Raw genomic sequence first — 12,815 nt, 5'->3', positions numbered from 1 at the left:
CTTCTATTTTCCTTTTTAAAATGAAAAGACTTCTCTACAAGAGTTTCCCAGTGGACCTTATTTGGTGAATCTGTGGCTTCACTCCCAGGAACCCGTAGGTGTATTCACTGGAGGAGGTCAGAATAGCCATGATCTTGTGTTCCAACAGTTCAACTAGATTTTTTTGCAAACCCATCAGAGTCTTAGAGAAAAATCTTTGAAAATTTAAGGTAGATTTTATATATTCTTTTATTTTAGAAATATATATATATATGATCCCTCATTCTGATTAAAAGTGTTTTTTTCTTTTTTCCTGAAAGATATTGCTAGAAATCCTGGATTATTTTTTCTAAATTTGTTATCATTTAATCAAAGTTTATTAGGGAATGGTAGTGAAGAAGATACAAATGAGATTTAAGGTGAAAGGTTAAAGATGAAAGAAAAAGGGCAATTCCAGACAAAATAATAACATAAAAGAACAAGGAGTTAGTGAAGGAACTTTAAAAGAGGAGGAATGAGATGCTGGTATTTATTAGCTACAAATGCCTTCTTTAGCTCAGAAATAGTTCCTAGAAGTTTTTATTATTCTTTGTAAAGAGAGGATTTATCTGTGCTCCTCCTAGAAGCTTCTACTTCCAATAGATATTCTTGTCATTTATTCAGTTTAATTTTAGAACTGTCTTTTAACATATTTTGCATGTTAAAATTAATTAGATGTCATAGGATTTCTTGGCCATCATAAATTGATACCTTGGCCATCATAAATTGATACCTGTTGTATTAAAATCTTTACACTGGTGTAAGTACTTGCAAGTAAAGTCTATTTATTGTCTATCAGCCAGAGTAGTAGTGAGGATGGGGATGAAAGACTTTAGCCTTGGAGGCTTGGTTTCTGACATCCATTTTCCTATTTTTATTATCTTTGAAATCTGAGTGATTTCTCCACTACCACCATTCTGTTTGGGGGTTGTTGGTTACTAAAGTCCAGAGGTCTTCCTGCTTGTAGACAACCCAAAGTTCTGCATTCAGTTATGGAATTGTGTTGGTGAAGTTAACTTAAGAGTAGAAAACAGAACTGTCCATCTTATATTTAGCAGGCTGCATCCTGCTCTTATTGGGAATATATCTCTTGCAGCCAGTTTTCCTGAGAAGATTTCACCATTTTACTCACGGCTGCCAGGTTGTTTTCCTTTTAACTTTTATTCTTTTTAAAAGTTTGTACAGATGTATATTTATTCATTTATTCATTTATTTACTTATTTATTTATTGAAAGGAAAAGCAAGGAGAAAGGGAGAGAGACGGACTCTGATGTGAAAGAGAAACATTGATGGGTTGCATCCTGTGTGGACCCTGACAGGAGACCAAACCTGCAACACAGCCATGTGCCCTGACCTCTAATCAACCCAAGAAAAGGTTTTACTCTGTGGGACAATGCTTGAAACCTGAGCCACACCAGTCTGGTTTCCATTTATTCTTCAACAGATCATCACAGCCAGATGTGAGAGTATTTTCTTCTCTCACCTTTCCATTTCTCTAGCTAATCTAATAATCAAATCAATAGAGGCAGATTAACAGGAGACAATTTACAAAGTCTATTATACTAAAGAATATTCTGAAGTGAAAAACAGAGAGACCCATGGAAGTATTGGATAGTTAAGGCTTAAATGAATTCTGAATATAAAGAACAAAAAGCATTGTGGATTGAGATTTCAAAATGTGAGTAATTAGCATGGAGATTCCATAGCAAATGAATGGCAAATAAATATTTGCTTGGCATTTCCATGACAATGTTGCTCCTTGAGCTGGTGCTCCATGTAAACACTTCCTAGGCAGTTAAGAGGGAAGTTCAAGTTTATTGTTTTTGTTTTTCCTGAGCCTTCTGTTTCCCAATGACAAGATCAGAATCAATACCCTAAAAGGCACATCTTGGGTAGCAACTGTGCCTCCCTCCACAGCAGAGACAGGACTCTCAAGCTGGTTTAACAAATCTCACTGAAAGCTCAGTTCTAGTACATGTGGTCATTAGTTAAAGTCATTGAGTACCTAATTTATGACCAAACATCTTTCTGATGACTAGTGATGCTGATCATCCTTTCACATGTTTCTGGGACCCTCTGTATGTCCTCCTTGAAGAAGTGTCTGTTCAGGTCCTTTGTCCACTTGTTAACTGGGTTGTTTGTCTTCTTGGAGTGGAGTCCTGTGAGCTCTTTATGTATTCTGGAGAAAAAAACCTGTCTGAGATGTCACTGACAAATATGTTTTCCCATACAGTTAGTTCCCTTTTCATTTTGCTGACATTTCCTTTAGCCGTGCAGAAGCTTTTTATTCCTTTTGTTTATTCTTTCTTTTATGTTCCCTGCTCTAGGGGACATATTGGTGAAAATATTGCTGCATGGGATACACGAGATTTTCCTGTCTTTGTTCTCCCCTAGGACTTTTATGGTATCACATATACTGAAGTCTTGTATCCATCTTCAGTTTATTCAAAGCACTGTGTTACATTTACACAATGTAATACTACCCAGCAGAAAGAAAGGAAGGAGCTTCTACCCTTCATCACAGCATGGATGGAATGCTAAGTGAAATCAACCAGGCCATGAAAGACAAACACCATATGATCTCACCTATGAGTGGCACCTAATGAACAAAACAGACATGCAAGCAAAATATAACCAGAGACTTTGAAATAAAGAGTGAACTGACAGTAACCAGTGAGGTGGGTCCAGAGAGGTCATCTGGGAGCAGAGGGCAGGAAGATGGGAAATGGTCTTCAAGGAACATAAATAAAAACCCATGGAAAAAGCCAAAGAGGGTAGGATTGAGGGTGGGAAGAGGGGGTAGGTGTGGTGGGGGAAAGTGGTGGTGGCAAACTGCAGACAACTGTATATGAAGAACAATAAAAAATGATTAAAAAATAAATTATTATCAAACCAGTTAAAATATTGACATTGCTTTGTCAATATAAGTGTATCCACTTTTGACTTGTTATTACAGAAAATTTAGAAGATACATTTGAATCTGGTAATAAAATGTTTCCTTCTGACACAGGGACGAGAACTAAGGGGGGTGGAAATGGAAGGGAGGTGGGGAGCAAGGGGCGGGGGAGGCTGGGATGGGAGAAATAGAGAAAAAACTGTACTTGAAAAATAACTAAATAAAATAAAAAAATATTGTTTGAACAACTTTCTGGTAGTGTGCTGCTGCTCTCTGTTTAAGGATTAATTAAAACATGTTCCAGTAAAAAAAAAAGAAATACTCTCTGAATTATAACACGAGCAAGATAATGTAAGGAGACTCGTGTGTATTCCAAATGCCAAAAAAATCTGTAATTACAAATTGCAATTACATTTCTAAAGAGAATTTTCTAAAATATGCAGGTTGGAGGCCTGCAATCAGGAAGAACCTGTCTGAAGGTTAGCAACTCTGAGAGAACATTAAAGCCTCTGGGTCATAACCAAACTGCTTTCTGCCCAGTGAGGGGAAACACAGCTAAATCTCCTGCAGCCAAGACATAATTTGCATCTGCATCAGTTCCTGCAATTTAGAAAGAGGTGAAAACCAACTGAGACTCCCTGAACAGAGCCAGACCTGATCTCCCAGAAGGCTATGCTTCTGGAGAATTCCATTCAGACATTATATTTATATCTACAGTCACTTTCCCATTCATCAAAATTAATCACTAAGGGAGAAGTGTGCTCTTGACTCTACAACATGGCTGGTATCACATGATTGGGCTGATTAATTAGTTACCTAAGTGCAGAGGAGCTGACATTCACCACATAGTTTGATGAGAGTTTTCCATGACAAATATGATGGGGGTTTTAACAGCCTCTTGATGTTAGGAAGCTTTTCCCAAACACTTCACCTCCAGTTTCACTTGCTTTGGGTGATGTCTTTTCTGCAAGATGTACCAAAAGTCTGAAGATGTCAAGCTTAGCTCTACAAAGTATGAGGTCATTTCAAATTCCATGGGCATCAGACTGAACTAGAACATTTGAACTAAAGCCTTGGTTTTATTACCAAAATATCCAATTATACCTTATTAAAAAGAACACAGATGTACTGAAGTCATGCCAATAATTTTGTTGGCGTAGAAGGAAGAATACTCAAGAGACTTTAGAAATATTTTGGAAAACAGCAAAGAGAGACACACAATCAGTGTTGCTACTCACATCGTTGTCTTTCTGTCCATTTCCATTGTCCACAACAGGTGCCCTCCACATGTGTTCATGGACGAGACCCAGAGCTCAGAATCCCTAAGCTCTTTATCTTCTCTCATTTGTTAGCACAGAACTACTGCTCATCTTCTGAGGGACACAGTGTCACAATGACCCCTCCACTGTGGACATGGTACACATGAAACCAAACCAAAGTGGGGGTTGGTCTGAGGGGTGACCTTCAGTCAATGATAATGACAATGTTGGCTCACATTTTTCTAGTGTTTATTGACTCAATGCAAATCTTTAAGAACTATTCACTCTCAGAACGAATCAATTATGATATTTCAAAAACTACTTTATTTAGAATTTAACAACATAGAGGGGGAAAGGAGAATCACTGATATTTCACATCCAGCTTGAGCTTATTACTTTTCCCAGAACTCCTGAGGTTGAAGCCTTTACACCAGTAGTCACCATCATCCTCTCTTTGGACAGGGTCTATGGTGAGGTTTCTGTGGTCAAGTGACAGCTTCATTCTCTTCGTGAGCTGCAAATTTGTGCCATTGAACAACCACTGGATGCCAGGAGTGTCTGTGTAGCAGGTGAAGACCACAACATCCTGATTCTCTGTGACTGTGGTGTTGCTGGCTGTGAGGGTTGGTGCACTCAGGAGTGCTGTGGAGAAACAGAGAAAGGGACTCATTGAGAATGGGCTTCAGATATGCAGCCACATGGCTTCCGCAGAGATCGCATCCACTCACAGCCCACAGTGACTTATGTAAAGGTCACCAGCATGTGTTCCAGGCATTTGGAGGACAATTGTCTAAGTTCAGGTGAAAATAATAAGGAAAGAGCTGCAACTCCTCTCTGTCCTCATATAACCTCAGTCAAAATATAGCCAGAGACACTGAAATAAAGAACAAACTGACAGTAAGCAGAGGGAAGACAGAAGGAAAGACAGGGGAAAGAAGGGGGAAAGGGACACTTAACATTGAAAATTGTTATAAAAATTATCACAAGAAGGTTTACGACATTAAATTTGGCAATGAGCCCTGGCTGGTATAGCTCAGTGGATTGAGCGTGGGCCTGCGAACCAGACAATCGCGGTTCGATTCCCAGTCAGGGCACATGCCTGGGTTGCAGACCAGTTCCCTGCAGGCCAGTTCCCAGCAGGGGACGCACGAAAGGCAACCGTACATTGATGTTTCTCTCCCTCTCTCCTTCCCTTCCCCTCTAAAGATAAATAAATAAAATATTAAAAAAATAAATTTGGCAATGATTTTATGATATTGACAGTAAGAAGACTGGCAAAAAATAGACAATTCAGATATTCTAAAAATGAAAATGTCTCTTCTTCAAAAAAGACATAACACATTGAAAGGTGACCAAAGAAATATGAGAAAATATTTTGCAAATCATATGATTTGCATATGATTTAAAATAAAAGGTTAAAATCTAGAATATACAAAAATCATCTACAACTCAACCACCACAAAACTAAATAATCTTGTTTAAAAATGGAACACAACACTTGAACAGGCATTTCTTCAGAGAATATATACAAGTGGCACATAGTTACAGAAGATGCTCAACAACACTATTATGTACAAAAATGAAAATCAAAACTCTCAAGGTTGAATTTGTTGCTTGTGATGTTGGTTATGGTTAACTTTCATCTGCAGGAAAGAGAAAAAGAAATGCCCTGCGTGATACCTTTGATATTTCCAAAAGCGTCTTCAAGCACAGGTGGTACCTCTCACCTCTCAGTCAACTTGAGTCTTAGAACTAACAAGGCAGGTCAGCATATCACAAGAACATGTTTGGGAATCAGAGCACTCAGAGGATGCGTGTCCTCCAGCTATATGTCTGGGAGAAACTGCAGATTTTCTCAGGTGTCAGTTCAGTATCAGTGTTGGTTAAGGAAGCACATAAGACAGGGATTCAGAAAGAACACTGCAATTCTCCTGCTTCTTCACTGACCACCTGAATGCTTGTCTGACCAGAAGCCATTTCTTCCAGCTGCACAGACATCTATTGCCCAGCTGAGGTGTGTTTCTATGAAGCACTATTCCCCAGGACATCCTAGACACTGGGTGGGGTTTGAGGAGAAATAACGCATAGAGAACAGAAGCGAGCCAGTGATAAGTTGACTACTCAGGCCCTGGGCTAAGAGGTAGATCAGGTCTTTCAAGGTGAATGTGACTGAAATGAGCAAGTGAGCCAATGAATGACAGAGGAGGGTCCAAGAAATGATTTAGCAAAGAGGAAAAGGGACAGGCAGAAGCTGATAATGGCAGCAGAATCATGTGCTCTACCCTTGACCATGAAAGCCATTCTCTTTCCCCTGAGGGCAGGTGAGGACTTGTGCAAATGCAAAATCAGTGTCTTAGAGCAAGTGGGCAGCATGCACTTGCTGAAATTCTGGCACTTGTGGGCAATCTGTGTTAAGTGGCTATGAGATAGAAATTGGAAAAATCACTGAAAATTCTTCTGTATGTGAGAATTATTATTATTACCCCAGGGCCTAAGACCAAAAGCAAGTTGTATTTTACTAGAGAAAAGGAAAGGATTTGAGATGATGGTCTAGGTCTTGGGACCACAAAAGCTTTTTCCCTATTGTGAGGATTCCAAGGACTCTATATCCAAGTACCAGGTTCTGAATAGATTTTGGGTCATTCATTCAATCACCATTTTTTCTTCTTAATTCATCAGGAGCAACTGAGTGGACCTTAATTCATCAAGAGCAAATGTTCATCCTGAGCTGGTTTCAGGGGTAGAGTGGAGAATAAGAAAGAAAATCCTTTTATTTACATGTGCTGGGAGAGACTGCACCAGAACAGGAAACAAGTAAGTAATGTGAAGTCCAGTGCAGGAAGGTGTGGATGGGCCACCTGGGGGGGGGATGCCTGGGTAATCTATGCAGTGACTCTGAATGTTACTGAAGATAAGGTTTTCCTAGAGTAAAAATAGATTGCCTCCATTTTTTTCCCCTGCACAAACCAAAATGTATTCCTCTGACTGAAGACAACTGAGAGAAAATACTCCGAACCACTTTTTTTGGTTTAGGAATTTGAAGAGTCCCTCACAGTTTCCAGAGGTAGACAAATAAAGTCTGTGGCTACAGACAGATTTCTAGTGACCTTGATCATCTGCTCACTGTCTGTGTTACTCTCCTTTAGTGACTGTATCTCCCTTTTTCTCAGTTTCCTCTCAGTGAATATTTGGCTGCCAGGGTGTCAGTGTAAAGACTGTAAAATATTTAGAGGATCAGCACTAAATCTTGAAATACAAGAGCTGCTCAAAAGAGGCATCTGTTATTATAGATGCCCAGAGAGAACCCGTGGCTCATCCTTGAAAGAGATGAGGAGGTGAAAGAGGAACTTCCAGGAGCATCTCTTTTTCTCAATTTCTTTTTAGGCAAGCTGACCTTTCTCTGAACTTTCCCAAGACCCCTCAAGATAGCCAGCTATCTATAAGGACATTGTCTAACTTGTCTCTTCACACAAAACGCAGGTGATGAGAGACCAAACTTTATTTCTGGTGAGATGCAGCTCTTGATCAAGAGCCCTGATTGGTGATTGCCTCAGCAGCCTTGTGACTTGGGAACCCATTAAACTGTTACACACTCAGTACTTCTGAGGAGGCCAAACCCAACCTAGCACAGGCTCACCAGGGTCCTTGGAGTAAAGATCCCTGGGAGAGAGTACTAGGAAGGGGTTCCTGAACTGAGCTGTGTAAGTATTTCAGGGGGCCTCTCAGACTGTGCTCTGATCTAGTACAGCAGAGTCATTCTCAAGGTGAAGTGAATAGGCAGGTGCTCAGGAGGCTGAAATTAGTCTGATCTCCCTCTGCTGACTTAGTTCCATCAAACTGCTCCTTCTGTCTACATTGATAGTCTGCAAGGCTGAAATTTGAGAAGGGAACTGAGGTCTTAGAAATTTTGTCTGCATTCTCTGTGTATCCTGCCTGAAGTGGTAATATCTACCCTGAATCCAAATGCCAAGGAGAATGGAGGTAGTGTCCAGGGTATATCGGTCCTGTGTGTGAAGTGGAATTGACCCCACCCGACACCTAGAGGTCAGAGAACAATCACTCACGGTATACAGTAAGCCGTCCACATGCTATCATTTTTTGGCAGCCTTGTAGTTGGACCAGTACAGTGTAGATTCCTGCATCTTTCATGGTGACATTCTTTAATACCAAGGACCCATTATAGTTTACTATCACTTGTCCACCTGGAGGACCTCTTACATGGATTGTTTGGTCTTCTATAAGATATGCAATAATATGATTGCTGTCAGTGGTATCTCCCCTGTACCACAGAAAGCCTGCTGTATTGGGAGCCGTATGGTGGATACGTAGAGTCACATCCGTCCCTTCGAGAGCATTGGTCGACTCAACTGTCACTTGGGCTGTGGTGGGCTGGCTCCAGAAGTTTAAAAGTGAGACTAGAAGGTAAGAAAAAAATGCATCATTATTGGTATCTACCTTTGGGATTATGAGGCCCTGAATCCTGAGCAGGTCTCTTTATGTCTCAGCCTTGGTCTGCAGGTGAGTATGTCTCTATCAGGTCAAGGTCAGAGACACGGCCCCCTTTACTTCAGCACCTCTGAAGCTTTTATTTTTTGGTTTCCCATACTCTTCTCCAGCTGTTTTTCTTGCTGACTCCTACACTGTGGCCAGATGCCACCTGATAATCAAATGCATTTTTGAAAGGCACCTTTGCTGATCATCTTATCTAAAGATTCTCTGCCTTCACTTTCTGACCTGCCCCTACTCTCTTTTTTCATGGCTGTTGTGGGTACCTGAAATCACATCTAGATCCTTTCTTGTCTCTCTCTCCTCCATAGAGCAACTGGATCAATGAGTACCAGGCTGGTCTCATCTTGTACCTCCAGTGACTGCAACAGCCTGGAAATACATGGGGTTGAGTGAATGCGTGATCCCAGTGTCCTGTACATCCTGGGATTTACTGGCCCGCCTTGGAAGTTGGTGATAAAGACAATGTCTAACACTCCCATTTAAATTTTTAGGGTGCTTCCTGATAAATCAGTATATCAGCATAACAAATAACAGGAAATACACAGCAAATGTGGGCTTTCTGCCTCTCACCACTTCCGGATTATGATATTTTTCCTCTTGCTGAGCCCCTGTCCTAATCCTTCTCTTTCCTTCTGTCCTTCACACTCAGGTCCAATCAGAAAGCCTTCCCTTTTTTCTCAGAGCATTGGTCTCTTCAGCAGATCCCAGCCAGTCTCTGTCTCAGATCCTTTGTCTACCCCAAGGAATTGTCTCCTACTTACCAACCAGCAGGAGCCCTTGCCAGTGGACAAGTCCTCTGTGGGTAGAGACTGAAGGGGATCCCATGGTGTCTGATGTCTGCTCTGTGGCTGCCTCTTTGAGAGAAGCTTGAGGTTCTGTAAGGCTCACAGGAATATCTGTCCAGAAGGCTGCGATGTGCTGTGTGTCCTACCTGTGTGCTGAGCTTTATTCTGGGGCATGTTTACTATTCATGTCATGTGGGCGGGGTCTGGGCACATTACCCTTCCTCTTCCAGTCCTCATTTTGCCACCCTTGTACCTTGTAACTAGTACTGCTCCTTTAAACTTTTGTTCCCTGAGAACTTCTAAGGCCTCTCAACACCACACATTCACAAACACAAACTCCCATGCTGTGCTATGGAAAGCAAAAGCCTGGGGTGTCTGAGTTTCGGGAATTCCCCACAGCCCTTGTTAGTTGTACAGTAGCCTCTGCCTCAGCCCTCTCTCTTTCACATTTGACTTCCCTTCACAGCAGGAGTTCTAAAGCTAACTCTGAAAAAGCTGTCAAAATGATGTCTCCCCTCTTGTGCATCAGATCCCCTGTGAAACATTTTAAACATCTCTATTCCCAGGTAAAATCTTCAAAATGCAGCTTCCGCAGCTGTCCAGGTAATGTGGGTGCCCATTCAAATTGTGATCACTTGATGTGAAGGTAGAACCACATGTCCTGCTCTTCTGCGCACAGGGGATGTCTCCAGATCCTGTTATACTACAGACTCTGTGGTGCAGTGGGTGAGAGACTCTGCATCTGACAAGCTCTCAGGAGAGGTTGATCCATCTGGCCTGTAGGGTAGACTTGCAATAGCAATGCTAATGGGGGCACATGTGTCCCTGAGAGCATGACACAGTAAGTCCAGCACTGACCACTGCTGTGACTTGGTCTTGGGACTGTCATCACCACTCAGAGAGCCACAGGTGTCCTTAAAAACCTGGATTATTTCTGTTTATGACACAGAAACCCAGCTGGGCACTTGCTCCTCTCAATGCTCTGAGGTGTTTTTTCCTCTCAGCATGAATCTCACAGAGATGACTCTGGGTGTGAGCAGGTGTCAAGGCTGGTGATAATTGCAGAGGGGACCCTTCTTCAATCTCAGGTTCTCACCAGACTGGCTTTTGCTTCCCAGGACAAACACACAAAACCAGGAGTCTCAGGAAGACCTGCAGTTTTGGGGTGTGAAGTGGGAAGTGTCCTGCATGTCCCAGGAAGAAAAGACTGTGAGGAAAGTTGGGTGCCTACAGGCTTTCTGTTTTTCAGGGGACGGCTTCATGTAGACCACCCCTCTCCTTGTGTGTTTGTTGGACCTGTCCCTGTGCTTCCTGGCTGTTGAGAAAACCTCTGATTTCTACTTGGGCAGCTTTCTTGTGGTCACATCACTTTCCATGGATGATGCCATTCATGAGGTATAGACCAGAACAGAACCCCATGAGGGAGGAGGTGTTTCAAGGCCCTGTCAAAGTAAAATAATGAAAACCTATAGATCAATTTAATTAGTTTATCTGAGCCTAACTGACCTCGTTTGTCTGGGAGTGAGGTCTCAACTCCTGTGAAAGCAGTTTTGTATCTAATTTTATACATTCTAATAAAACTGGAAGGTGAACAAAGATGCATAAACCCTAATAGGAGGTGAGAACAAACAGCAGGAAAATCTCTAGATTTTGGTTAAAGGCAAAATGGAGAAATATATATTTTTATGTTGGTGGGTACAGGGTATTTCACATTTACAGAACATAGAGAAAGTATTCAGGGGATCAGATAACATAAAGAGTCTGTGTTTTTATACACTTGTCCCAGACTCTGCTTTTGAATGGCCCAGAAAAGAAAATCCCTCTGATGTGTCAAAGTTATGTTATCCAAGAGGAAAAGAAAAAAAAAAACAGATGTCAGGGCTCACTGAAGGTAAAGACTGACCTTTGCTAAAGAAAATGAACATCTAGGATGTGGCAACCTGCCATCACCTGCCCAGTTAGAAATTTCTGATCAAAATATTCTGTGAGGATGGTCAGGCCTGCCATGAGTCCCTCTGAGCCAGTCAGTGTTGCTGCACAGCCCCATTCTCTCAACTGTCTCTAGAGGTAGCAGGTGGAATAAAGCAGGCAGGAGGGAGGGCCCAAGAAAGGCCTGTTGATGCTGGGGATAAAAATTAGGCTACTTCTCCATCTTCTACACTTATTTTATTTTTTAAAATTTTTATTTAGTTATTTTTCAAGTACATTTTTTGTCTATTTCTCCCATCCCAGCCCCCCCGTCCCGTCTCCCTACCTCCCTCCCATTCCGCCCCCCAGTCCTCATCCCTGTGTCTTTCATACTTGTTCCTCAAAAATCCCTCCCCATTTTTCCCCTTAAATTTCCTTCCCTCTCCCCTCTGGTCGCTGCCCACTTGTTCTCTATTTCAGTGTCTTTGTTTTTATTCTGTTTGCTTGTTTGTTTTATTCTTTAGCTTCCTGTCAAAGGTGAGATCATATGGTATTTGTCCTTCAATGCCTGGTCTATTTCACTCAGCATAATGCTTTCCAGTTCCATTCATGTTGTTGCAAAGGGTAGTAGCTCCTTTCTCCATCTTCTTAGCCAAAGCCAGTTTCCTGTGTCTACTTCATGTGTGTCTCAGTGTTGATCCCTAGAGGACAGAGGTAGAAATACAGGCAATGTCAGGTGCACAAGAATGTTGTCTAATGTAGGATGAGCTCAGTGAAAAGGCAGGCATTGTCCCCAATATTATGAGTCCAGTGTCAGGAGAACTTTCCCACCAGGGGGATATACTGTTTTATGAGAGCTCTGTGCTTTCAAGTGTTCAAAGGAAGGGTCTGGCGAAGATTCTTCTGAGGCTTTTGGAGGAGGTTGCTGGCCTGGAAGGCCGATCCCCAAATGCCCTGAATTTCCACTGTCACTACACTGGGATGTTACATATAAGTCATATCTGTGTCCCTATCTGCACACAGGGCCTAGGAGCAAGAGCATCTCCAGATGGATACTCAACCAGGGTCCCTGTGTGTTCTGTTAGGGGAAGACAGGTTCTTGTAGAAATCTTAGCCCCTCTGAGATGGAAGCAACGACAAATTCTGGGTTCTCCTGTTCCTTTAAGCACAGGAAACTTTCCTTGTTTTCCAGGACATCACGAACTAGAGAGAAGGCTTCAGAAACAACAGGCAGGTGTCCCACACACCATGAGTTCTATGAATAAAAAATCAGTCCTTATTGTTATCAGGTCAGGGTGTGCTCTTAGTTTTCCCGACAGTAAATCTTCCAGGGGTTGAAAATCAAGACTTTATGTCCAGTCAGGTATTTGTAATGTACAAAACACAGTCCTGGGGTGATGAGACATAACTCACAAGGTGGGACTATGTAGGGATGTGATT

General features: G+C 41.9%; 1 protein-coding gene across 1 annotated transcript; it reads right to left on the bottom strand.

Annotated features, from left to right (window-relative positions):
* Window positions 1-4,534: 4,534 nt before the first annotated feature.
* Window positions 4,535-9,507, bottom strand: LOC128625920 (carcinoembryonic antigen-related cell adhesion molecule 21-like). The gene is made up of 3 exons (XM_053655740.1): window positions 9,444-9,507; window positions 8,238-8,588; window positions 4,535-4,815 (listed from the first exon to the last, which is right to left on the bottom strand). Exons 1-3 carry the CDS (start codon window positions 9,505-9,507, stop codon window positions 4,535-4,537), a joined length of 696 nt encoding a protein of 231 aa, XP_053511715.1.
* Between the last annotated feature and the right edge of the window lie 3,308 nt (window positions 9,508-12,815).

Source organism: Artibeus jamaicensis, unplaced genomic scaffold, assembly GCF_021234435.1.
Source record: "Artibeus jamaicensis isolate MK-2021 breed Jamaican fruit bat unplaced genomic scaffold, CSHL_Jam_final scaffold_11, whole genome shotgun sequence".
Taxonomy (NCBI): domain Eukaryota; kingdom Metazoa; phylum Chordata; class Mammalia; order Chiroptera; family Phyllostomidae; genus Artibeus; species Artibeus jamaicensis.
This window is presented reverse-complemented; position numbering and strand designations above follow the sequence as displayed.